The sequence below is a fragment of the Chionomys nivalis genome, chromosome 6 (genome assembly GCF_950005125.1).
Source record: "Chionomys nivalis chromosome 6, mChiNiv1.1, whole genome shotgun sequence".
NCBI classification, from domain to species: Eukaryota; Metazoa; Chordata; class Mammalia; order Rodentia; family Cricetidae; genus Chionomys; species Chionomys nivalis.
This window is the reverse complement of record NC_080091.1, coordinates 44,428,656-44,456,622: the sequence shown is the minus strand read 5'-3', so window position 1 is coordinate 44,456,622 and position 27,967 is coordinate 44,428,656. Positions and strand designations below refer to the sequence as shown.

The 27,967-nt window shown below is 46.8% G+C and overlaps 1 protein-coding gene across 1 annotated transcript in view; it reads left to right on the top strand.

Annotated features, from left to right (window-relative positions):
* Positions 1–27,967, top strand: part of Clnk (cytokine dependent hematopoietic cell linker) — a 94,764-nt gene that overhangs the window by 6,667 nt on the left and 60,130 nt on the right. The window contains exons 2-6 of the mRNA XM_057772861.1: positions 576–672; positions 10,527–10,555; positions 19,750–19,787; positions 24,358–24,505; positions 26,705–26,814. Of these exons, the coding sequence (XP_057628844.1) occupies positions 576–672; positions 10,527–10,555; positions 19,750–19,787; positions 24,358–24,505; positions 26,705–26,814 (422 nt within the window). The remainder of the gene's footprint in view (positions 1–575; positions 673–10,526; positions 10,556–19,749; positions 19,788–24,357; positions 24,506–26,704; positions 26,815–27,967) is intronic.

Here is a 27,967-nt window from a genome sequence, read left to right as displayed (position 1 = left end):
TATGATAGCAAATGTATTTAATGAATTTTAACAAATTAACTCAATTTAAAATCATTTCATCTCTTTGTGGAAAGTGTCTTAGCAGAGTGCCTAAACATTACTTGGATCAGAGCTGTGCTTGCCAAACAGTCTGCCTTTCTACGCAGAACGATGCTTGCTAGACTTGTCTCAAATTCATCTGACACAGTGGAGCAGCTAGACTTGTGCCTGGCTCAAGTCGCTGCCCCCACAGTAGCTTAGCAGCCTTCTGTCAGGCTCCCAGCAGAGGTCCATGCTCTTCTCTTTAGGGATGAGCAGAGGGACTCATGGATCTTAAAGAAGACAACTGATGTGGGAGACAGCCTCATCTTCGCCTTGACCTGCACTTCCACCATCCCACATCCTGTCCTCTCAAACAGTTTGAAGTAATTAAGTTCCTTTAAACGTGTTTTTAGCCCCCGTGGAATTGCAAGGAAAATGTCAGAAATATACGTGAGGCATTAATTACTCAAATCCGACTGGGGCTTGGGGGGGCTGTTTCTATGAATGAATGCACTTCATTAATTTTTTCCTCCAGCTCCTTGCTGCTTCCCCAGCTAGAATCTATTTTTTCTCATCCCGGGGCAATAAAAAGACAACAAAAGAAGGATTCAGTGATTTGAGTTTCCAGAACTTCTCTCTGCTGAAAAATAGGTCAGAATGTTTACTTATTTATTATCAGAGAAGCAAAAGTTTTAATTCTGTGACAGATGAACTGACCATCAAACATACACAGAGACAGACACACACACGAAATAACATATAGACATACATTCACACAGTGCCACACAAAGAGAAACACACACATATAGATACTCACACAGAAAGACTTATACACACATACTCATAGAGACTCAAATACACACATACACATATACACAGACTCACACACATACATACAGACTCACACACATACACACAGACTCATACACACACATACACAGAGAGTGACTCAAATACACACAGACTCATAAATACACAGACATACTCACAGAGAGAGACTCAAGTACACACAGACTCTCATACACACATACACGGAGACTCAGACACATACATACAGGCTCCTACACACATACTCACAGAGAGACTCAAATATATGGACTCACATACACATGCACACTGACTCATACACACACAGAGACTCAAATACACAGACTAATGCACACACACATATGCACAGACTCACACACATACACACTGACTCATACACCCACCTACACACACACACACACAGATTCAAATACAGCCAGACTCATGCACACACACATAACAATGTTCTCGTTGGTTTGCTTCTCAGAGGACTTGAGGTAGGCTAACCAGAGACAGCTAGTGTGTGACACACACCTTGGCTGATGGGGCCCTGGTCTCCACAGCTTTGTTGGTCAGGGTTCTTCTACAGTCCACCCAAGTCTCTAGACAGCCCAAGAGAGACGCTTTAGGGATCATCTGTCCCTCTGCCTCTGAGTGACCGGAACAAGCGGTCACGCTGTCCCTCTGTCCTTGAGTGACTGGAATAATGGGTTGTGGACCCTAACACTGAAACCTGGTGCTTGGAACACATAATTCACCCAAGTCCGCCAGAGGTGGTCTCTCTGCCCAGCAGCGCCCAAGTCCTCCAGAGGTGGCCTCTCTGCCCAGCAGCACGCAAGGTCTCTTATCTATCAAGTGCTGGCACCCCTCATCTAGTTCACGTCAATCCTTTCCATGTGCTCTCCAGGTCCTACCGTGTGCCACCTGCCGCAGCTCTGAGACCCTAAGGCTCCCTGGAGCAAGTGAACTCCCTCTGCACAGTGAACAAATGTCCTCAAGACAGAATAGACAAGTTGTTTTTCACAAACATTTTAAGAAAAGGGAAATTTGCAGCTACATTCAGACTTCTTTAATGTTTATATTACACACATTTGAATAATGCATTTGAAGTCTGTTTTTCTTATTTCTTGACAAAAGCAAGAGCTGAGAAATGGAAGGGTTAGAAGCCTTCCTTCCAAGAGAGAGCGCTGAAGCGATTACATACATCAAAGTAATATTTACAGTTACATTTTGGGGGGAAAAGACAGAGAGAGGAGAGGAGTGTTGTTTTTTCTTTTTTTTTTTTTCAGAAGCAAATTATTTCAGGATGTGTCATAGCATGCTCAAGATATATTAAAAAGAGCAACCGATGATGCTTCCGCAACCTGTTCCAGGCCATTTATAAACCAATTTTTTAAAATTCCCATATTCACACAAATCTTTGTATCACTGCATATTTTATAATGAAAGCATTATATGAATATAAATTAGTTTTTGAGATATATAAATCAAATTAAAATGTCTGAAAATGACATATTTTGGTCCACTCTTTTACTTTAGTATCTGTTAAACCAACATGTTCATTTCCCATAAAACGGCAATCACTGGCATTGATCAAGAGAGGAGAGGGGAAGCTGCCGATGGGCGGTCACTGGGCGTATAGAGTCATCCAGGCCTGACTTGCTAACTGATGTGTGGCTTCCAGCAGTTGTCTTCAGCTGTGGACTTTAGAAATGGTATCTGGGAAAAGTTGATTCTCCTTTATGGCTGAATCCCTTTCACTCAAGACTTTGTGATATTTGGAGAGTGAATCCGTGGTCTCTGTACTATTCCTGGATCGTAGCAGATTCTCAATAAGTAATAGTCAGGGGGTATTCAATAGAAACTAGGTTGCCCCTGAAGCACTTATTAAGTAGCTCTGAACCCCACCAATCATCTTCTCAGGCTGCCATTCAAGGGTGAGAAGACTGAAAAAACCGCCCTGAGGCTACCCAGCTAGTTGTAACATGATAAAAGGCAGAGCCATCTTTATTAATAAGATAGAAAACAGCCCTGGTACTCACCTCTTGCTGCCTGCACGTCGTTGAGCATGAGCATTAACTCTCCACCCTCCTTCAAGGGTGTTCTTGATAAGGTACATTGCTAAGTTTAACACTAGGGCACACATGGACAATATGACCCAGGCTACGCAGACCAGTCCCACATCCATTGTCTGCCTACAGTACTAAGAGAGCCCTGCAACCTTTCAAGGTATTTACCTGGCTACATTGACAACAACCATTTCTCTTATGTGTAATTTCCTATGAACACAGATGCAGAAACACTGGTGAGTGCCACACTCAATCAGTATCTAGCACTAGCATGCACCAGATACCCCAAGGGGAGTGTGCCAATACAACATTCACAAGTTTGATCTGAAATAGATATTTTTATTACATGGCAGAAGAGAAGAAGACCCTATGGGGGTCCAGGGACCTAGGATCTGTTGGTCAACCAAAGGTCTAGCCACATCCAGACTTCAACAAGAAACAGGCCCAACACTCCAATCCCTGTCTTCATTTTCCACAAAGGAATTCCATCCCTCTTTCCTACAAATTTGTAGCAACAATTCTCCAGAGAACAAGGTACAGATGGCTGACTTCCAATGCCTTAGGAAACAGGAACCCCTTTTATTCTATGCACTAGGATGCCCTCTGCTGGGCCCCTGAGACCATGTAAGAACAGGAGCCGGCTAGCACCTTTGTGGGTCTGTCTGCTCGCCCAGACTCTCTTTTCTCTTGTGCTACACAGCTGCTCAAGGATGTCATAGCACTGAGAGATCCCAGGGCTCACTCACTGCCTCCACTCCACTGTACAGACGATTGGGCAAGAGATCTCACTAGCAAAATCTTCACTGTACAGCCAATACACACTCAGAGTATGCAAGCAACCACTGGGGGTCTGCTAGCTTTTCTCCAAACCACGACAGGCTCTTAGTTGTCATTGCCAGATAAACATCTAAGGAAAGGGACAAAAGAAATGTAGATAAAGTCAAGACCCATGGCAACTTAATAGTGCTGATAACCCGGGTTGTTGGAGACGTCACTGTGCCCAGAGTTTTCTACAGTGTCAAGTATCTATTGAATGCTTAAATGGGTGGCAAAAGAAACTCTGACCTGGGAACACGAATGGCAGAAAGGAGAGTGGGAATGGAAGGCAGGGCCAAGCAGGGAGGGACAAAGAGAGGTGACAAGGATTTCTAGCTCTTCAGTTTACTGAAATAATGTCCCAGCTATAGTAGGTGTGACAAGCCATCCTGTGGTCTGACTCGCCTGCTGTGGTACCCATCCAGGTGATCAACTTCACCTTCAGTTTTCAGCCTTTGCCACAGACATTCTCTGCCTACCTGAAGAGGACTGTCACTCTTGAGGACATGCTCTGTCCTCAGAAGTTCATCAGTAGAGGCAGCATGTGACTAACCCCCATGTAGCATTCCAGCCCCTCAGAGATGCATGGTTAGAGGAAGAAGTTGCCCAAGAGCTGGAGGAGGGGTTGTCTGGATGCTTCCTAGGGGAAGGAAAGCTCACGGAGGTATGAGTGGTCCCGAACATGGGAACTTCTCAAGGCATTTGCCCCAAACAATGTTCACCAATGGACCAGATGAAAGATTCTGGAATCGAATAGTGTTGAGTGTGTGAAGGTATCAAAATAACCACAGAGACATACAGTTGTTATGTATAAAAGAGGAAGGTTCTGGGAACTCACCAGGGAAGTCTTTTAAGATGTTATTAAATAAGAAACTGAGATGATTTCATCATGAACAAATTTATCAGCTTCCAAGTATTAGGAGATGGAAAGCCTTCCCCAGTCTCTAGTGAAAATATAGACCTCCCCTTCCAAGGGAATTCAGATGCTTTTTATAAGGAAGAGTCCTACTGTGTTTGGATACTCTGTTGGCCTTGTTAGGATAAGACATGGTCTGCAAGGAATCCCTAGGCCTACATCCTCATGGAATGTTCATGAACCATGCTTCCCTTAGCATGTGCATGCTACATGCATTCTCTCTCCCATCTCCTTTCTCCTGCTCGCTCACCAACATGCTTGTGCATATGGGCCAAGCTCTAGACACCACATGAAGTGCCCATCTCTTTTTAGGAGCCACTGTAGTTAGTCTGAGAATTCAAGATGGGATCTATTCCAGATGTGTGGTTGAATTCAATCAAATAAGAGTAAGGTATATGTCCAGGCAATAAAGAAGATTTTGTGGTCACTTGGCAAATAAGGAAGACAGTCACATCCATTCACTATGCTCCCCCCCACTTCAGGAAAGCCCATTTGGCCCCTTTTTAACCAATCCTGTGTGTTCCTGTGTTACTTTCCTGAGATACAGTTCTGCATGTCTTCGCCATGCCCAAGGCTCTGCTATGCCTCGGTCACACCAGCCTGCTAACAGAGTCTTGCAGATTCTCTACCCACAGAGCACGCTGTGTGTGTCCAAACTGCAGCCACACAATTTTCTAGTCACACCAGCCTGCTAAATGAGCCCTGCAGGTTCTCTACCCACAAAGCACGCTGTGTGTGTCCAAACCTTAGCCCCCACAGTTCTCTAATAGGAACTTCCTCCTCGGAATGGAGAGTCACCAGGCTGGGTGTGTGAAGCAATGCATCTTTGACTCCCGGGGAAACTACCCGGTCATCCACCCACAAAATAAAAGGAATCGTGAATATCTTTACCACCCTATTTGACACAAGCATTCTATAAGAGCCCGAGTGTGGGAACAAAGATAGTGTTCCCCAGTGCAAGGTTTGTGTGAGATCCTTTTTGTAACATGCTCAGTTCCCACTGCGGTTATTCAAGTGAAGAGGGGGAGGTACCAAACTTAGAAACCCGTGTTCTCCTTCACGTCTCTCTGTATTTAAAATGAGTTGAGTAACTCCTAAATATGTCAATTGTCTTTCAAAAGCTGCAAAATTTTATTCTGGAGTAACCTTCCAATTTCGTGAATAGTGCTTAAATAAGTTGTAAAGTTCCAGTCGGTCACACTTGGAAGCTTGGGAGATGAAGCAGACTGATGACGTAAGATCACACAGATCATGTCCTTGGGTTTGCTGCCAAATTATGGGGGACGATGAGTTATTAGTCTCTATTCAGGAGCTCGACCCTGGAGGCAGGGCTGGGTCCTATAAAGATGGGACCCAGATAACACACCAGCTACACTGTGTTCCCACGGATAGGAAGGACACAGGAACACACTGTCTGCATCATCATATCCAGTGTGCTAGGCAGCAGGAGAAGTGGGGGAGGGGAGAGTTTGTTTCAGTATCCTTTAAAAATTAAAGCTCATTAAATGCATTAAATTATTTAAAAGAATTAAAAATTAAAAAACAATTCCAAATTTAAAATCTGTCTACGATAAGATTACATATCAGAAAACCACAGACATGGGAGGGCCAACCTTGACCATTCTATAGTTCGTGGATCTGCCTGTCACAGTGATGACACCTGCCACACACACCGGAAATGCCAAGGAAGGAAACCCTGCTTCCTTCAGGCCCAGATGTGGAAGGGAGCCTGGAGTCCAAAGGCAGAGGATGCTGCCAATCTTGCGCTCTATCCAGCTGTGGCCCATTTGCACATGACTATGTTATTGATGCTGTTGACAAAAGGAAGCCAGAATGCATCTTATGATTCCCTGGTAAGGAGTAGCTTGCTAACAGGCCGGCCTCACCGGAGCACAGGCAGAGCACATCAAATCCCCGTGAAGTCAGCTAGCGGCATCTTTCATTCGTCACCATGGGCTGTCAGGCTTCAAAGAACATTAACACGGGAGCCTTTCCCGAGAGCTCGGCAGCTGCTAGTGTCAGGATGATGTCCACACTCCATCTAGACAAACCCACAGTGTCCAGCCTCCCTCTTCCTCCATCACAGGCAACAGTGCCAGCCTCCCCATCCCCAAGCCAATTCTCCAGCTCTCTGGATCATAGCAGCAGGCTCGGCTGGGATAACAGCCCTCCTTCCTGCTTTGCTGAGGCTTCCTTGGCTAATTCGCAGGCCTGCATTGATGCACAGAAAGCCCACAGGGTGCAGAATCCCCGAGGACATGACATATGAACATCCAACCATCGTTTCGGGGCCCCGCCCAGAGAGAAGCAAAGAAGCCACCTTCAGACAGTTTTGGCAATAGGGAGGAGGCTTCCAGATGCACAGCCCTCTGCAAGCTGTGCTGCTGCTCTAGGCTTGTGAATAACAAGGAACTCAGAGGGGAAACCTGACTCTGGCAATCGCTTATTGTGCCACTCTAGGCCGGTTAAGTTTTAGTTACAGCTGCAGAGTGGAAGACAGAGATCCAATTGGCTAAAACGGATGCCAGAAACCCGTGTCTGGTCCCCCCAAACAGCTCCTCTGCCCTTGTGTATTACTATTACTTGTGGATAGCATAAAAAACACATAACATGTGATCAGCTCCCAAACATCCAGCTGTGCACACAGTGCCGTTAACTATGGGTACGCGGCAGCCGCTAGATCATCTCTAAGACCCGTTTTCTTGTAAAAACCAAAACACTGTGCCCTTGAATGCCCCATCCTTCTCCTGCCCCTGGCAGCTTCCTCTCCACTCTGTGTCATCGTAACAGCAATGCTGGATAGTATTTGTCTCTTCACAGCATCTATATGGTGACATCTATGGCTTTCTGTAAGTCAGAAATAAAAATAGGAGCTGGGCTGTTACATAGCTCTAATGCCAGTACCCGGGAAGCGAAAACAGGAGGACTGTAGAGAGTTCAAAGCAAGGCCAGCCTGGGCCATGGACAGACCTTGTCTCAAAAGAAAAAAATCTGTTAATTAATCAATCCATAAATGTAAAATAAAACATTGCATTTGCAGGGCACAGAAATTGAGTAGGTAAATGTAAATAGGTCAAACTCTGCTCGAAAGAGTGGAGGCAGGTCAGTGCCCAGATCCGTGCTCAATGGTTTTGTTTTTTCTTTCATCATCTTTTGTTCAACTCACTGTATGCCAAAGGGCCTCGGTCAAGGGTCCGAGGAGAGGGAAAACACTACCCCAGTTCAGGCCTCAGCTTTCCTGTCCAACTAGCAAATCAGACTATGTGATCTCCAGTTGCATCTAAAGGACTGGGGAGGCCAAGTCAGAAGACAGTGAAATCAAAAGTCAGAGTCCTCCCTAGCACCCACATAAGACTTCTCCTGGGGCTCAGAAGTCCAAGGTGCACACCTACATATGGCCCACTTTGGAATCCCAATGTGGAGTCCCTGGGATACTTGCTCATTCCTAATGAGCTCACTGTACACAGTCGCAGGATCTTGTTCTATTGCACATGTCGTAAGTTGCATGTCTGGGGGCCTTGTAAGGCCTAATGAAAAGCCAGAATGTCAAGGAGACCATGCATCCAGGGCAACAGAAGAGCCCCCCCCCCCAGTAGGATTTGCTTCTCACTACGTAATGTACCATTAGTTTCTGCTAGAGCTCAGGTAACTTGAAAGGGTACCAGCTGCTAACCACAGGGCTCCAGGCTGCAGGTGTACCCTGGCTCCCAAGTGAGACTCACCACACCCCATGGGCTTGAGTAGGGAGAGCAGACTGGAGAGAAAGCAGAGCTTGAGGTAATTTCCCTGCCTCTCAGTGACTGGCTGGATTGGGCTGTTTGCGCAGCCCTGTGCCCTGCTCCTTGTCTGGGAAGACAACGGTTCCCCAAGGTCATTTGGACGATGAAGTTAGGGAAGGGATGGCATCAGAACAGGCAGGAATCTGGACTCTGGAGCTCTGGTCTCCTGGTTACTGATGCTTTATGGCTTAACTATTGTGTGCCCAGTGTCCCAGCCACCAGACAGGCCTCATAAATATTTACACGCAGTGTGTGTTGCGATGCTCAGTTAATTGCAGCTGTGACGCACTTCAAGCGCCTCGGAGGAAAGGTGTGCGTAGAGAGGCAGGGGTTATTAAATGCACAAACAAGTTGGCTCACAGAAGCAGCAGCCTTTGGAGCTTTCCATTGCCCTGGGGCTTTTCAGACCAGAGCCCGAATCTAGGGAAAAGTTGCTCCCAAGGGGACACTGCCCTAGGGTGACATTTGTGACTATGCCAAGAACTTGTCATCAGAACATGAGCAGTGACACACACACGTGATTTATCAAGGAGGAGATGCAGGTAATAATTCAAACTCCTTAGCTGTCTAAGGAGTGAAACAGGTGCCATGAGGATCCAGTGTCAAGTAGGCAAAGCAGAGTTGGACCTAGGATCCCGGTGGGGAGGCACAGTGGGTGGCCGCTTCCCGTTCAGTGGATAAGAATGTAAGTTAATAGGAATCAATACAAAACATCCAGAAAGCATCAGAGAAAGGTGCCACAAAAGCCTGTGGACACCCGCACTACTCGGCGCTTCCCTTTGACTAGATTATTGTCTGTCCGTGAAGATATTCGGAGATGGCACTGAGTTGCTAGAATGGATGGGTTTTGCCATCTTGTTTACAGTCATCAAAATTAACAAGAACCTAAATCTGCTCCAAAAGTGTCACATAGCCCACAAATGTGCTTTTCAAAGACGCTGCATAATGAAGTGTCACAGTGACATCCCACACACTCTGATATAAAGACGTTTAAACACCTATGTATCTTAATGTGTGCCTGCAGGCCTGCAAGACCGTTCAGTGGGTAAGAGCACCAATGCAACCCCGATGACTTGAGGTCTGTGTCTATAACCCACCCAAAAAGCCTAGTGCAGGGACAAGGCGTCTGTAATCGCAGGCCTCCTAAGGGGAGTGAGATGAGAGGTGGAGACGCATTGCCTGGCAGCTCACAGGATGGGCTGTCATGGAATATGAAGTGTAGAAATGAGAGGCCTTGCCTCAACAGGGTGGAAGCAGAGAACCAATCCCAAAGAGCTGTCTTCTGACCTCCACACATGTGCCATGACACGGGGATAACCCCACACACACACACACACATATATGCGAGTGCATGTACGCATCATTCACACATACACGATGATACATTGTTTTGATTTTAAATGCATGCATGCGTCCTCATTGCACACACATACATATATGAACACAGTGATGACTCTTTCTTGTTTATGTTCTATCTCCTATATTGCCTCTAACAAAACATTACTTCAAGCCTACAGTCATACAAGCACAAAGGGTTTGCTTCCTGTTTGTATTCCATAGGCTGGAGCTGGGTGGGTGATTGCTCAGAGGGTAAAGAACTTACTTTGCAAGGATAGGGATGGATAGATAGATAGATAGATAGATAGATAGATAGATAGATAGATAGATAGATAGATAGAGTAGGTAGATACATACATAGACAGAGAGAGAGAAAAAGAGATGTGATAGAAAATTAGAACATGTTTATAAGTTTATAATCCAGCACTGGGGAGATGGAAATAAGACAACCCCTGGGGCTCACTAACCAGCCCAACATCCATGGTGTGCTCTAGCACAATGACAGACCCTGCCTTGAAATGTCAAGGTGGACCACACCTGAGGAGCAAACTGAGATGTCCTTTGACCTCCACATGCATGCTTACACGTGTGCACACATCCATACACATGTGAAGCTATATATGCATGGACACTCACACCTGTGCACCTGCACAGGTATGAACATGCATGCACAACATTCACAGAATGAATGGTGACAGGCATCTTGGGAGTGCCCTCTACTATGGAGACAGTGAGGAATTCAGTAGCTGACCCTCACGATTGTCCTCTTTTCTGCCCTAGGTCATGGCTGCGCCTCAGCGGTACCAAAGGTGAGTCATGGGTTCTGTGTCCTCTAAGTGACGAGCTAGCCTGGCCTATTGGACTTTCCTCTCTATTCTTTTCTTTCTTTGCTGTACATGTGAAGGAGCAGTGACTTCCTCTCTCTGCACAGCCCTGATGTCAGGGCCTCAGTGGAGAACACTCAGACAGCAGGGGTCCTTCAAGGTGGCTGATGCTTGCACCTGGACATCTGGAAGTCTAGACCCCTTGACATGGGCTGGGCTTGTCCAAAACGGATGGCAGGGTTTTAAGAGAGAATGCATTCCAGGAAGGAAAGCCCCCAAAAGAGCAACTCGGGGAACCAGGACAAGAGCCTTCTTGTGGTCTAGCCTCAGACATCCAGAGCATCATTCCCGATGTAGCTCTGGATTACAGGCAAGTCATTAGCCTAGATTTCAGAAGATGCAGCCATCCAGGAATGCTGTGTTTCCATCACCCGGTAACATGCACCCAGCTTCTTGCAGCCCTTCCCTCCAGCTGCCCCAAAGCACAGCTGATTAGCTTGTCAGGCCCACAACTCTGCAGATATGTGGGGATCCTGGGGCCCCACTGGTTAGTTGTACAGCCTTGGACAGAGTGCCGCATTGTGAGCCCGAGTTCCTCCTTCTGTGAAATAGGTAGAGACCTAAATGATTCACTAGTGCCCATGTCACTAAACTTTCTACTGTAGGTTTCCTGTGCGTGCATGCATGCGTGTGTTTGTGTGTGTGTGTGTGTGTGGCAGAAAAATGCAAGGTCCCGTAGAACCCCACTAGAAAATGGGAAAATGGGACTTGATTGTGAGGATCCAAGTGAGAGAGAAAATGAGCACTAGGCTAGAAGCAGTGTGCAAAGAAGTGCAGGAATCTTGGAGGGTTCTGTGCCCAGCGCGGACAGGTTCCTTGTAGGGCAGCTTGTAGTGTGCACCCTGCACTCGACTTAACACAGGCTACCATAGAACAGCATAAAAGTCACAGCGCAGCTCCAACGTGCAGTGTGAGGCTAAACAGCGGCGGATACTCAGCCCTCACCGTCCTCCCCTCAGTCTGCCCCCAGTGAGCGCCCCTCCAGGCCTGAGTTCTCCAAGGTGGATGCCTCCAAACTATGCTGAACTCTTTGGTCTCAAATACACTATCTACTCCCCACCCTCTCATCTTCTCTCAACCCCCACTGGAATCCTGGAGGAGACTGGAATACTCTAACAGACTTTGTCCAGGACATAAAGCTGGGTTTTTTTTTGTTTGTTTGTTTGTTTTTTGCAGGGGGGGTGGCGGGAATACATTAATTAGTTGGTTGCTTGGGAACCATGAGAGTTAAACAGCATGTCAGTGTAAGACGGTCATATTGCCTTCTCCATCTTGGGTTAGAAGCAGAGAAGAATGGAAGTCCATTCCATTAACAACATTCTAGAAATACAAGGGAAAGAAAGAGTTCTAAAAAGCCAACTCTGATTAAAAATGTCCAGGCCTGCCCAGACACAGGTGCATCAACACTCTGCCAAAACTCTACAAAATCACAACATGCCTATCGCAGACCACTTCGAGGCCGACAGAACCCTAACAGACTTGATGTCACTGAGGACATGCATGAAGGTTGACGTCAGAGTATATGACGTCGGGATAGTCATACACTCCTAGGTTCTTCCTGGTGTAGGCGATTTTTCACCAGTGGATTCTTTGCAAACGTGGTGGGGTGATGAGAGAGAGAGAGAAAGAGAGAGAGAGAGAGAGAGAGAGAGAGAGAGAGAGAGAGAGAGAGAGAGAGCCTTGAGGCCACTTTAGCAGAGGAATGCTCACCTCTGTGAAACTGTTGACTGCTTGTTTGTGAAAGAGCAGACAAGAAAACGTGGTGCACAATACGCACAGGTGTATTGACGCACAAGTTGCAGTGTGTGTGTGTGTGTCACGCTATGTGTATAATATGAGAAGATAAATTAACATACATCTGTGTTGTATCTCTGTGTGTCTCTATGTATCTCTGTGTCTCTGTATGTTTATTTGTATCTGTCTCCTCTCTCCCTGCCATGTGCGTATGTGTGTGTGTGTCTGTAAGTCTATGTGAGTGTGTCTATCTGTGCTTGTCCGTGTTGGTGTCTGTATGAATCTCTCTAATTGTATTTGCGTGTCTCAGTGCAGAGTTGTCTGCAATCAAATATTTATATTAGTTGTGTCAGTGAATCAACATTGCTCCTCTTTTGCATATCTGTATCTTATAATTTCTTCCGAAGAAACATACACTTTTATATAGTGGAAACAATCTATCAAAAACTGAGTGTTCAACAAAATCCTCCAGGCCTGGAGAAGGCAGACACTTTCTGGGATGTAAGCAATGGGCCAATGTAGCTGCCTCCTTCAGAGGCATGCATGGTGCTATATTATCCAACAATATGAACCTGTCAGTTACCTACTTCTGATGCGTAAGGAATAGAATCTCAGACAAGTGACTGCCTTATTTAGAAAGTGTATCCTCATAGGCTGGGGCGGGAGGGGGAGGGTCTTAAGAAATACTCTGATTCTATTAAAGAGAAAAAAAATTTCATTTTTCCAGAGACATTTGGATTTTTTCTTCTAGTTTTCTAAAATAATGGGTATTAAAAGTTGATACACACACGCATACTTTAAAAAGAAAAAGTAATAAAGATTTTTAAGACTAGGAGGCAAACCGGCTAGTACAAAATATGTGGGCCTCTAGCGACCCCTGCTGGCAGATTCTGGGCATTGCAGTAAGTGAGCTATCAGTCTGATTCTCCGCAAGGGTTCCTAACAATAGTGGACAGGAACAAAGCGAAAAGGACAGCTGAACTAGAGCGAGGCGCTTACCAAACTATTGGAAGTACGTCATAGTTTTGGATCACCCCAATACTGGCAAACCCAAGGACTAATAGTTGCCCTCAAACTACAGTGTACTTTAGACATGCAGCAGAAGCACACAAAATTTACAGCCCACCCCAGGGCTTACACTTTGGCTGACCTCTGCTGAAGCCAAGGAAGCATTCTTTTTAAGAAGATAATTTCAATGCAGGTAGTTCTAGAATGTTTGTTAGAGAGTCTCTTGCTGAGACAAATAAAGAAAGCTCCAAGTATCCAGACCATCCCCACCTGGAGGCTTCTGTTGGTGGTCTAGACAGCCACTATGTTAGTCTGGAGTTTCCGCCGAGCTCTGAGGAGTGGAGGAGGGGACCACCTCTTCTTCACCACCTAATCCCTCATCTGCCATCCAGCCAGCACGTTGACACCCCCCCCCACCGGTTCCTAATGTGGCAGACGTAATAACAGAGCAATGAAACATTACAGTCTGACAGACCCAACTGAGCATGTGCATCACAGAGGAAGAGGTGAGAACCTAGAAAAGGGGGTGACTTTCCAGGGGCCACTGGGTGAGGGCCTGTGCTCTAGCTCCTCGTGAGCATTGCCTCTCGCTGGTTGAGACTGAACTGACAGCTCATGGCATCCAGGCAAGGAGCTGTGCACCAGCAATTAAAACTGGGAGACCCTGAAAGTCACAGGCCACTCTCTTTGCCTTTCCCTAGTGTGTGCCAGGCATCCTATAACCTTGTCTGGCTTACCTGTTGGGCTGGTTTTATTATACTCATATATAAATAAGATTAACTGGGCCCAAGAGAAATTAGATACACTGGTAAGAAGGCAATAGAGTGGAGCTCAAATCCACTGTAATATGCCATGCAGCAGACAACTTTGGCCTTGGTCCTTCATCCGTTAAAAAAAGGGATCACCAGATGTTAGCAGCTGCCGGGTCCCTGAGCATCCCAGCTGAGGAGGACCTGGCTTGAAGACATTTTGTGGAAGATCAGCATTTGGACATCAGTGGAATTGAATGCTAGAAAAGCCACACCTAACTTTCAAGTAAGCACTGGAGGGAGCAAGCTCCCACGCTGGAGCTGAAAGCAGAGCTGTAGACTTGGACTGAGCAAGAAAGGCCGGGCTATGCAGCTGAACTTGAAAAGACAAACACATTGCACATTGTTCGAGGGCACTGAGCCAAGAAATCACACGCTCTCTGGAAGCTGTGATTTTCTACCTTGAAAATGGAGACGAAAATTTCTCAGCGGCTATTTAGGATACATCCTGTCAAACCCTTCCAAAGAGTAGCATTCATTAACCAAGGTTTTAACTGAGGGCATTTGCCTGAGCCCATGTGGTCAGAAAGTGACAGGCCAGGATTTGAACCTAAAACATCCCGTTACTCTCTAAGAAATGTGTTGGCTTCTCTCCCAGCTTTGGTTAGTGACTTTGCTATGTGCCTGGCAAGCTCCAAAGCTCACATCTCTAAGGAGCAGAAACATTAAAGGCTGCAAGGCATGTAAAGACTTCACGGAGGCTCAACCAGGAGAAATACTTGCTATATATTTTTTTTCTTACATAAGGCAAATCTAGAAATAACCTGCCTAAGGCCTGTAGCTTCTCGGCTTCTGAGAGATCCTCGAATACCCAAACATTTTCCCCGTCTTATTGCTCCCTCGATTGTGTTGGCCTCAATCTCATAGCCCACGGTAATGACGCCTGTGAGCCACACAGCAGGAGGAAGACAAGCAAGTGAGTCACGACTAAAGAAAGGATCCTGGCAGCTGTGAGTTGATTCTCTGCCTAGATTACACGGAGCAGAACTTGGACTTGTGGTCCCAGACAGCACCGCTTGGCCAGGAACCCAGCAGACCTCGAGTGGCACATGGATCCAGGGAGATGCCCAGATGTCTTTGCTGTGGCACATCCAGAGAGCAACAGAAGGCAACCTCTGAGCCTTCAGTCTTCAGTACGTATTTGGTGACGTCTAACTAGTAGTCTGTGGCTCTGGAGTCAAGCCAAAGAAGTACACCTCACTCTCCATTCCATTCCCTCTGAGTCTTCTGTAACCGAAATGAAAATGGAAGCCGGTTTTGTACCAAGAACCTTCCTGAGACCTGGTAACTGGCCCTGCTTCCTGAGGGAGGAAACAGCTGTGTTAGTGTTTCACCACTGTGAAAAAGAACCTGAGATAATTAGCATAAGAGGAGAAAGGTTTGTTTAGGGTCATGGTTTCAGAAATTTCAATCCATGGTCAGTTGTCTCTGTTGCTCTAGACCTGTGGTGTAAAGGACCATCATGGCAGGGATGATGGGTGAGAAGGACCACCACAATATGGATGATGGGTGAAAAGGACCACCACAACATGGATGATGGGTGAAAAGGACCATCATGGCAGGGATGATGGGTGAGAAGGAGATGGCAGGGATGATGTCTCAGGAAGATTGCATCACCTTTCACTAGAACCACAGACACTCAGGGTCTACACCAAAGCATCAGTCAATACTTGAGTTCCATGGAGAATGAACCATTGTAATGGAAATGTTAGGCCCTACTAGGGAAAGGGTCAAGTCTAAGCTCATTTGGAGATGGAGGAGGCCATGACCTGTTGACTTGAGATCCTGGAAGCCTGTCACTGGTCCTATTCTGGGAGTATTTCCACTGAGCCACATGCCGTAGATAAAATGATTCTTCTTGTGGTGTGCACGTACCATATACCACCAGTCTGTGTAACATGCTGAGCTATAGTGTTATCGAGGGGCAGGCTCCATGATCTGTGACTGTAAATGTCTCCACTAGCTTGGATGCTACGGGAAACATAAAACAGTGTGTTAATTAGGCAGCGCTCACATCTATAATGAGTGGACTACAAATGCCAGGTGTGAGATAAAAACAGGGCAGCTCTCTTGCTGATTCTCCAACCTGATGTGAACGCACCTTTACACAACATCTTCCTAGACACCTCAGGACCCTGGGGCCTTCTGTCCCTGTCTGTGCCACTAGCTGAGACAAAACTGTTATATGCAGGGCCCAGCAGACCATAGCCAGCCTCGGTGACATCTATCTCACTCTCTAAACCCCAGGGATACAACCCATAGCACGCCTGACCAGAGCCTAGACAGCTGGGAAGTGCACCCCAGCTGAGCACTGGAAAGGGAAATGGGGCATGGTGAGTCTGCAGAGTCACCCCAATGCCAGACAAGGTTCGGGGAGGGGGGAGGGAACCAGAGTGGAACTATGCTCCTTGACTTAACAGTTGAGGCTGGTGGCCAGAGATGTCACCAAGGGAGATAATATTCTAAGTGGGATCGGAGGACCAGAAAGGATATAGGCACAGGCAAAGCTGGGGGGAGATATTCTAGACAGGATGCACTGTGTCTTTGAAGCAGAAGAGCGTGGCATGCTATAGGGACTCAAAAACAGTCTGATGTGCAGAGTCTGGAGGGAAGATAGCGAAAGAAGCTTTAAAAATATCCTTAAAGAAGCCATCGCTGACTGTTTCCACCATTAGGTCAGGAGAGGGACAACAGAAAAGGGGGTGTGCAGTAGAGAGAGTGTGGCTTCAGTCTGAATCCACCAAAGAAAAATGGGAATCCACATCCCAGGCTCAGGGTGGGGCCTCAGGTGGAAAATTACTAAGAAGAAACATTGGGGATAAAAGCGGCCTAACGGGATTCTTCCTGAAGGCAAACCAGGGGAAAGAGATGCTACCTGTGAGATGGTACAAGATGTGAATCCCAGCTAGATATGATGAGACAGGGAGGGGGTCTCTGGCTAAACAGACTTGGTAGGGTTCTTGCTAAAATTAGACGATGAAGAGACAAGCAGGGAAGCCAAGAATGCAGGGCCAACCTGAGGCAAAGTTCTGAGGAGCTAACCTGGGCTTTCAGTCGGGAGAGAATTTTAGTGTTCTGGTTTGTTTTTTGTCAGTTTGACATAAACTAGAATCATCAGGGAGGAGGGAGCCATGATGAGGAAATTCCTCCGTCATATTGGCCTGTAGGCAAGTCCGTAGTGCATTTTCTTGGTTAATGATTGGTGAGAAGCCAACCCACTGTGGGCAGTGCCGCTCCTAGGCAGATAGTCCTGGAGGTGTAAGAAAGGTAGCATGAGCTAGCAGCAAGCCAGCAAGCCAGCATTCCTCCCTGGGCTCCCCTACAAATCCAGCCTTCTGGTCCTGACATGAGTTCCCTTCACAAAGGAAGAGAAGCTGCAAAATGAACTAAAACTTTTCCTCCCCCAAAAAGGCTTTGGTCAGTGTTTATCACAGCAACAGAGTAACTAATGTATTTATCCAGAAAGAACTGGATGGTATGAGGAGGAAAGCAAGGGGTGGGGCTCAAAGGTCTACTCATGGAATCTGAGCTGTCCGTTCAGAGTGATGGGATATGAATGGATGCATAAAACTATACTTAAAATTATGTGTTCAAACTCTTCCCTCGAAGGGAGCACAGGTAGAAAATCTGGGACGTGGACACAAGGCCATCTTCCCAGGTAAGACAGGTAGACTCACAACAAAGAAGCCAGTGGCTGCTGCATCTCTTTGTGTGTGTCAGGAAGGAGACAGGGAATGAGTACTGAATGATGTCATGAGATAAATGTGGCCTGGACGGTCCAAGATGGAAGCTCCATGAAGCAGGGGCATCAGATGGCAATGGATACTGAATACGAGAAGCTAAGGGTGTGTGGGGGTCCCAGGTGGGTCAGACCCAGGCAGACACAGAGGAGAATATGAAGCACATTTGGGAGACTCAGGAACACTGGGCCTCTGTAAAAGTGAGACCCCACAGTGCTCTCTGGGGACAGTGATGTGATAGCCACACCCAAGGAGTTCTAACCTAGCAGCCAAGAGCAAAGGGAACCACATGCACTCTTAAAAACAATGCTTGCCAAGAAATCAAAGTGAACACATCACTAAGAAGCTGGCAGTCTCTGGTCCTGAAGCCTAAAGAAAACATCTCATACACGTGCTGATAAAAACAGATGTGAGAAAATTATTTTTCTGCTTTCCATTCTTCATCACAGACACAAAAACAGCACATAACAAAGGAACTCTCAGTCTACTGGGAGCCAACGATTCGTCACTCCTGTGAGCAGTTCTTGGGTGGTTTCGCATAATCTGGAAGTAAATTTTAGAACAGAATACTGAGTGGGCTGCCTGATCTAAGCCGTTTTCATACACGAGTCCAAATCGGGGAGCTGAGAGAAGCCTCAGCTGAACCATACTGGTCTAAAAAAACTTGGTGGCTTGATTTCTAGATGTTGGAAGGTGTGTCTGGAGCTGGGGACAGATCCCAGGTAGAGACATAAGCTCTGCCCACAGAGAGGTTGCAGGCACTGGAGGAAGCAGGTACCCAGAGCGCTGTGAACATGCTGTGCTGGGCTATGGTGCCAGGGAGCCTCCTCCTTAGCCACCCAGTGCTGCCTGACTGCAGGGCCGGAACTGTGGAGTCCTCTCCCATCACTTCTCCCTTCTGTCCATTTGTTTGTTGATGCTTGTTTTCTAGTTTGAGGCTGGGGAGCATTCTTGTGTTTGCGTGCGTGCGTGCGCGTGCGTGCTCGTGTGTGCTCATGCGTGACGTGGGGATTGCAGGAAGTACACTTGGCTCGTGTTTGCATGTGTTCCTGTCATGTGCGTCGAGTCAGAGGACACGTCAGAATGCATCTGCCATTTTTCTTTGCTTTGTTTTGTTGAGAGAGGATCTCTCACTGGCCTGAAACTCACCAAGCAACCTAGGCTGACTGACTGGCCAGCAAACCCCAGAGAAAGGCTCGTCTCCAGCGCCCCCACCCCCCACCCCCACCATCGGAGTTACAAGCAGTCATCACATCTCCTTGTTATGTTGATTCTGGGGCTCTAAATCAGGTCTTCAGGTCTGCAAGGGGCACCATTTACCAACTAAGCCATCTCCTCAGCCCAGTTTTCTGTTGATACTGTAATGGTGTAGACTGACCCAGGGCCTTGCCGTTTCTGAGCATGCGCTCAATATCCCCAGTCCTTTCCCACATCACAGTTTTGTTTCTTGTCACCTAGATTAGCCTTTAGTTTGTGATCCTCCTGCGTCTCCTCCAGAGGGCTAAGATTTCAGGGGTGGGCGTCCACACCAGGTATTTCAGTCTCTCTCAGAGAAAATGCTGACCTGCCGTGGGAAGAGAGAGTTCCTCGCCTCTGTAGCCACCCTGAGCTGGGATTTGATTTCTGTCCTCCATTCCCCATGCTCCGTTCTACCTAATCAATAGCTGGAATGGGAGGTATGAGGAGCACATTGTAGGGGAGGGGGTGCCACAAAACTGACTTGAAATGAACGCAAGATTTGCTCAAGGAAACAGGCTTTCGAGGCTGTGACCTGGCACTGGGTTTGCAGTGACATGTGCAGTGACATGTGATCTGTGTTTTCTGGCAGGACGGTGTCGGGCGGTTCTCGAATCTCTTCCAGATCATGTGAGTCTGCCATATTCCTTAGCTCTCAGTCTCTGGTCTTTACAAAGTAAGTGCTGCTGTTTGGGCTTTCTTTTTCTGTCACCTGATGGATTTGGGAGGAGGAAACAATTCTTCCCCACGGCATACTCTCCTGGTGAGGAAAATCACATTTCAGCCGGTGTTCCAATCCTCAAGGTCATTCCTAAAGCAGAGGTAAAAACAGTAACACGCTGTGCTGGTGAGTGTGTCTCAAGACTGACGCTTTTCAATATTCGGGGTGAAATCTTAAGTTGAAACAACCTTTTTGGGAGATGATTTCATGACAATGTTCTCTTAATAATGTAAAAATATCCTGGTGGGGTTTTTTGTTTTGTGTCTTTTTATGTGTATGCTTCCTAGAGTTTCAAAGAAAGAAACAGCATTCATTTCAGATCGACATTTCACCGGACTCGCTGATATTTTGTAACATAGTTTAAATAACAGCATGTGGAAGTCACACTAAACATTCGATAATTTGAAAATTGTTAGATGCTTGAGCATTAGGTGAAGCTGCTGGAATCACTGGCCAGAATCTTAACAACTGAAGGAAGAGGTTAAAATTTATAACATTAACCCAAATATCAAATATTATAAAATTTATGTTAAATTATGTATTCACATAATTTACTTATATAGCTATAGATGATATCTGAAAAGCTGGCTTGCTGTTATTTGATGTATGTCTTTAAATTTTTATTTAAAGCTATGGACCTTTACCCACAAGCACACATGCACACACACACACACACACACACACACATTTGTTTTTACATAAGTAGCTCATGCATAAAGAATATGAGATCTGAAGTGAGGGGCTCCTGAGAGAGACATGTATGGACGGTAAGAAACAGGTGTGACTGGTTGTATTTCAACCCGAGCCCCCTCAGTAAATAGAAAACCATAGTCACCCCTATGGCCTGTGAGGTAGATGGTGGAGCACATGCTCTTTACCCCAAGTGACAGCCGCCGTCATCCTCCCTCCTGCCACCCCTTACTCCCATGCACGCTAACCAAAGTACGAAATGACAAAGTGACGTCAGTTCATGGGTTAGGTTCTTTGAGTGGGTAGAGAGTCTCCCTGGAGAATGCTAGAAGTCGCTGATGGGATAGGTACCTTTTCTCAGTGTCCTTCTACTTACTGCCACCCTATCTGCATCCCCCTCCCCAAACTCATTTCCAAACTCTTTTCCAAACTCATTGCCCACCCTTCCTGCTCAGACGCCCTCTGGCGTTCATGCCTAGTTTCACTAAGCGCGGAGCTAAGCGCGGAGCCCTCGGCTCCGCTACACTCAAGGCATAAACCCGAGAGAGGTTATGTAATGTCCTGGGCCCCTGTCATGGGACAGATGCCAAGAATCTTTCTGCCTTTACTCACTCTCCCACCAAATGAGCCCGTTCAATCACCTCCACCTGCCATCAGGAAAATGAAGCACTCTCCCTGTGGGCAGAATATGGCCTCTACAGCTTAGGTCTAGGACACAGTGGCAATACACCCATGCTGTCACCAATACTCTCCCAACCAAAATGTCCCATCTTCGCCCAGTTTTTCTCTGAAGACCCGACAAGAAGGCCAATTTCATGGTGCTGATAGCCTAGACCCCAAGGGACAGCTCCAATGGTACCACGCGGCTCTTTACCTGGTGGTTCAGTCCCCTCTCCTGTGGGTGAGCAGGCGCTGGTCTTCCACCCTGCTCTGGTTTCAGCATCACAGGATCTGTTAAACCCCATCTTGATAACTGGCCCGAGTCCTAAGTTCACGCACAGCCTGTTGGGCTTTCTTTACAGAGAACTTGTTGGGGTTGTGAACTAGCACACTGACAGGTCAAACCGTTGACTCATCCTGTCTTCAGCTTTTCTGTGGAGAACAGTTTACTAAACCATGCTCTGCGCCCTTGCTCTGAGTCAGATGGGAGCCAGTGACGTCCTCAGATGGGCCTGGCAAGTCTCTCCTGTCCTGTTGCCTCCCTGGGCTCCCGTGAGACTCCTCTCTACCTTTCCAGAGAGAAGAAAGTCTCTGCTGGCCCAGCTTGCTCCTCCCCCTCCCCAGGATTCTCTGACATGGCCAGTGAGAGCAGCAATGGAACCCTTGGCTGACAGGGCTTTTGTGCAGGAGTGATCTTCCTTCCGCAACCCCATCTGATAAACATGTATAGCTGTAACTAATGGCTCTACTCACCCATAGGGATATGCATCTGGCCATCTAACCCAAAAGAAAATTAAACTGAACCCTAACAACTAGACAAATTACAACATAAATACTTTAAATCACACCCTTGGGAATAATTGTATCATCGGTCTATGACTTTATTTACCAATCATATATTAGTAATCTACTATAGAAACTACAAATACTGTCAAGGCCATAAAGCAACAACTTCAACTTTTTACTTTTTTTTTTAAGCCTTTGGCTATAAAACATCAAGAGTCCAAAAGGACTTCCGGGGCTGCCCCTGCTGTGAAGCAGAGGTCCCTCTGCAGAGTAAGGATCCGTGCCCAGGCTAACACTGTCTATAACCGCTGTGCTGAGTCTCCAGTCATCCACCTATGGAATGCCCTGTACTCTCTGCCCTTCATCTGGAGATATAAAATCATTTGTAATTCAGGTGCTGGGTCAGGTGGAGGCATTGAAAGGAGTCAACCTACCTATAACCCGTGTGGCTCTGGGGAGTTACCAACGTCAGTCTAGATTCTGATTTATTGTGAGCCCACCAAGGCCAGCTGGTCTGGGACTGAATAAGCATGGGTTGAAACTGGACTCTCTGAGCATGGCGGACAATGAAGGCTGATGAGAAGCCAAGGACAATGGCACTAGGTTTCGATCCTAATACATGAACTGGCTTTGTGGGTGCTTAGCCTGTTTAGATGCTCACCTTCCTGGACATAGATAGAAGACCTTCGTCTTCCCGCAGGGCAGAGAATTTGGACTGCTCTTCAGTATCGAGAGGGAGGGGGAATGGTGTGGGGGGAGGAGAAGAAGAGTGGGGATAGGGGGAGGGGACTGGGGGGAGGGGGCAATATTTGGGAGGAGGGGAGGGAAATGGGAAATGGGGAGCAGGTGGAAATTTTAATTAAAAAAGAATAAAAATAATAATAAAAAAATAGATTTGTAATATAGAGATACAATGTCTGTATTTTGAGACACTGCTTGGGGAATGTGCATGAAAACACTGTGTCCTCTTGAGTTGCTGGCATCACGTGGCTGCCCTTAGACCTTTCAGATCACCACCATTCACAGATGTAATTCCATCCATCCACCCGGATCTCTTCCTTAGAGGCAAACGAAGACTACCATCAGTTGTAGGTATAGCTGAGCATCCTGGGATCCAGGAAATAAAAGTGACTCCTGGTAGTGCCCCATGATGGCTGCCAGTCCCTGCTTACACAGAGCAGCGTCTGGCTGCAGACCCAACCCAAAGGCACTTGGGAATGGCTGTGGCGACTCAGTCAGAATTTATCTGCTGTGAACTGGCTCCCCTTCCTGCCTGCCATTTCCAGGCTTCAGCTCAAGACCTAAGATGAGGGCACATGAAAGCCCGCTTGGGCTACCCTAGCAAAGGGCCATGGCCGAGGTGGCTTTGATCCAAATCACTGTCATTATTTTACCTCAGCCCTGAAAACCAAATCAAGGTGCCAAAGAGTTGCTAAGAACTGTCCCCCTCTGCAGGTGACTGGAGACCTCTCCTGTGTCTTTCACCTGGGGCACGGATATGATGGGGAGGGAGGTTTAATAGCACCGTGAGGATCTGCTTGTCAATTTTTATAAAAATTTCAGTCAGTTTACTGAGGGATGCAGCTTAGATTTTTATAAGAATCCTATTATAACTGTACCACAACTTTAAAAGAATTCGATTTTAACAACGTTAAGTCCTCAATCCACGAAGACTGAGCCTCTTTGCATTCGTTAAGGTCTTTTTACATGATCTTCAGTAGCATGCTTTCAGTTAAGCGTAAGCTCCACTTCTGTGGCCCAGGGTACTCATGGGTTTAATTCTCGATATCTTGCTGTCATTCTTTCCTTTTGTATTTTCAAATTGCTGTCGGTAAATTATAGAAAAACTAATTGTTATTACCATTGCATACAAACAAACTGAACTTTGAATGGGACCAACCGTGTATCCTGAAACCTTGCTGAACTTTTTATTAGCTCTAAGCGGTACTCATTTGCAGGGATTCTTGGCCTCACCACGTAACAGCTCAACACTGACAGTCTCTCTTTTCATTTCCTGGGACTCGTGAAAACATGGAGCCCGCCCAGATGACCCAGAATCCTCTGTATTTTCAAGTCAGTTCATTAGCATCTCCTACCTGCCCTGTCCCCTCCCAGCAGAGCAAGATGATTCTTTGATTGAATGATCAAAGAGCTGAGGGTAATTTGGAAGACACCTTTAGGATTCTCTCTATCACAATATCACATTTCTATGTAAGATTCTAATCCAGAATCTTAACATCTCTGCAGAAGGGTCAGTGTCACTCCCTAAGCCCGCACTGAGACACGCCCCCTGTCTCCACGTGGCCCCTCCCTTGGACTTACTCCACTGTTCCACCCACTTAGAGAAGGAACTTGGCTGCAGTCCTGGATGAAGGAAAATGCCACAGCGACGACGACGATGACTATGAAGACCCTGAAGTCCAGCTGCCAAAGGCGTGGCCGTCGATGAAGATTTTACCAGCCAGACCTATACAGGAATCAGAATATGCAGGTACCCTGGGGGTCTGAAGAGGCGCGTTCGTGTTCAGCATCGCATAGTGATTACAGGCGCACACTCCAGGACTCAGGGTTTTGTCTGAATCCAGGCTTCCTAGGAGAACTAACCCGGGAGAGCCTCTGAGGTTATTATGACTGACATATGGAGTCAAATTCTGTTCTCGCTCGCTGTCGTTGTCAGGCAGGGTCTGCTTGAGTGTTGGGCCTGTCCCTGTGGTGGGAGCATGGGAGAAGTGGTCAGGCAGGAAGACAGGCATGTGAGACATTAGGTTCGTCTGCATGGTCCAGGAGGGGAGAGAGACAAGGGCAGTTCGCTCTGCGGTTGCCAGCCTAGGAATGGACCCAGTAGTAACAGCCCAGGCACCAGAATGGAGGGAGGCTGGCTTTGTACCCACCCCTGCCTTTTCCCACATAGGGCCGTGTCACTGGGTTCTCTTGTCACTGTAAAGGGAAGGGGGAAGCATTCCTGACTTCTGAGGGCCTGGCTCACAGACATGAGTCTGTAGAGATCTCTTTAAGGAGAATTGTCCTAGAAGCTGTGGACAGGTAAGGTGACAATCACCCTTCCACCCTTCCACTTCAGAGGCTGAGGGGGGCCGATTCCAAGTTCGAGGCTTACTTGAGCTGCATGTGAGACCTTGACTCAAAACAACAACAGTAACAATAGCAATGACCAACATGTATTCCGTACTCGAAAGCATTTGCTGGCTATCCGCACTGTGCTGTCACCATTCCAGAATTGATCAGGAGATAAATATGCAGGAAATGCTATGCGGACATACCAAAGGAAAAGGGGGGTAGCATTGGGTGGTGGGCTCCAGGGGCAAATACAGTAGCTCATGTCTGCAGTTGCACCTAGGAGGCTAAAGCAAGAGAATGGTCACAAGCTGAAGACCAATCTGAGCTATACAGTTGAGTTTCAGGCCAGCCTGAGCCATGATATTGTTGGACCCTAGTGTCCAGTCACGGAGGAGGAGGAGTCGCCCCAAGAGACCATCTCTCATCACAGCTGATGTAAAAGCATGAGGATTTTATTAATTCTGTCATGACAGGGTCTTCCAGCAGTCTGGAAGCTAGAAGACCCTGAATGTCTGGTACAGGCTATTTTTAAAGGGAAAAACCACAGAAGGAACGGGTGTCTGGGGGTTGTTCTTTAACTATTATGATTGGCTTATTCCAAAAGGCTATTACCAATAATTGGCTGGAGAGTGGTTGCCAGATCAGATGAGGTAAAGGGAAACTTCTGAGGGTCTCTTTGCCTCTTCCCAGGGACCAAGTCAAACATCGGTAACTGAGTCAGCACCTAAGGGTTATCTTGCCCCTATTCAGGGAGATGGAAAATTCCCAACATCTCAGTACATGCATGCATAGCTGCTATGTCCTTGGTTCCCAGGGGAGGAGGGGAAGTACTGAGAGTTGTCAGAAATGGCTTCAGAATTGTCTTAAAGTTCGACAATATGAGACCCTGTCTGAAACAAAACTAATAAGTAAACAAACAAATAAACAGAACGGAAAAAATAAAGGAGGTGGCATAGCATAAATCTTCAAGAAGCGGTGGCATTTCTGAGGAGGATAAAAAATGGAGGCTAGTCAAGGCCGTACTTGGTGGGACGGCTGTGAACCTAAACGAGCAGGTCTCTCACATCCTCCTCGGGCAAGCGGCAGGCGGATCGCTAGCCTCTCTGAAAGTGGCTTGTCTTGTTTGCATTGCTGTTGTTGTTGTGTTTGGGTTTTGGTTTTTCTTTCACACTGATCCCTCTGACCACTGTACACACTAGAGAATATTTTCTTCCACAATAGTCCCTTGGGTCATTGTTCACTCTTAATCTTTTGTTTGTTTGGTTGGTTGGTTTTTGAAAACACAGTTTCTCTGTATAACAGCCCTAACTGTCCTGGAACTAGTTCTGTAGACCAGGCTGGCCTTGAACTCACAGAGATCCGCCTGCCTCTGCTTTCAGAGTGCTGGAATTAAAGGTGTGTGTCACCACCGCCGTAGCATGTAATATTCTGTGATAAACTTTGCCTGTCTTCCACCCCCTCCCTGAACCCCATCCCCCCATAATGAATTGCTTGCCTAGTACCTGCACTGTGCTGGTGCCATGAGTGTGAACACGTGTGAACATGCCACAAGCAGCCAAGTGCCAAATTCAGCCAGCTCATAAGACGCAAGCTTACCAGCTTCCTTTTCCCACAGATACACGCTATTTCAAGGATATGATGGAGGCGCCCCTTTTGTTACCTCCCAAGGCTCCTGTCCCCACTGGGAAGCCATCCTGGAATGCAGGGATGAGGCGACAGGAAGAGGTGAGTAATGGGGGACCCTGAGGACCTGGCATGAGGAGGGTGCTACTCAGATCTCCTTCCCCAAGGACCCATGACACATGGTGAGCAGGGTAGGGAAGACTTGGGGCAGCTAAACTGTGGGAGTTATGGGGTCACGGGCCTTTGGAGAGCCTGGAAGGAAAGAAAAGCTACACTTGCTGAAGACTGACGGTGAGCCAGGCAACAGGCTAAAGAATTTACGCCTTACCCACTTATCATCGCATTCTTCAGATCCTCAATTAGAACGCGAATCTTTTTGATAATAACACATCATTTTACCAAGATTCTCAGCCCCAGCATTGTCAACTATCAAACTTGGCAGTGAAAAGTCTCATGGCTTTCTGAACCTCTGTGATCCTTGTACAAACCAGACAGGAACATTCTACGTGTTGGCCTAAAAGGGTATTTAGAGGAACAGCAGATGGTTTTATGGAAATAAATTTATGGAAATTAAATAAAAAATGCACTAGATACATATGCAGACTTTTATTTTAATAAAATGTATAATGACTAATACTCTTAATATAGATGTCCATAAAATAAAGACTCACTCTGGGTCTGCAGGTCATTAGTGATAATATTCCGATACATTCCAGGTCAGTATTCCCTGTAGAGACAGAATCATACAAGGAATCCTTGTCACATTAACATGCCCAGGCTCCTCTCTTTTCACACTGAGTCCAGTCACAAAATAAGCAAGGGCTCGTCAGCCTAAGCTGCACAGCAGTGCAAGTCCCCGCTGTAGAATTTTGACTGGTGTACTCAACACAGGATGAGAACGTTTTTAAGGTGAAAGGCACACACGTATCATGTTGATGTGTGGTCTTCCAGAAGCTCTACAAAACCATGTTCAGCTCACGGAAGTCTCAGCAACACTGGATTTCACTGGTGTGATCTCAGGTTTCTACGAAAGCGACATGTCACTGTCAGATTTTCTTTCCCTGACACCGGTCACCAGTGAACTGGAGCATGCGTCTGCATGTCCGTCAGCTCTCCCGGTCAGCATGACCTCTCTGCTCATTAGACTCACAGTTGCTCTTGATATTGACCACACATCAGCCTGTCTTGGGCCGACATGACAGACTATCCCCAGGAAACAGGGTAGTTTATAATGAACCAAGTTTACTGCCCCATA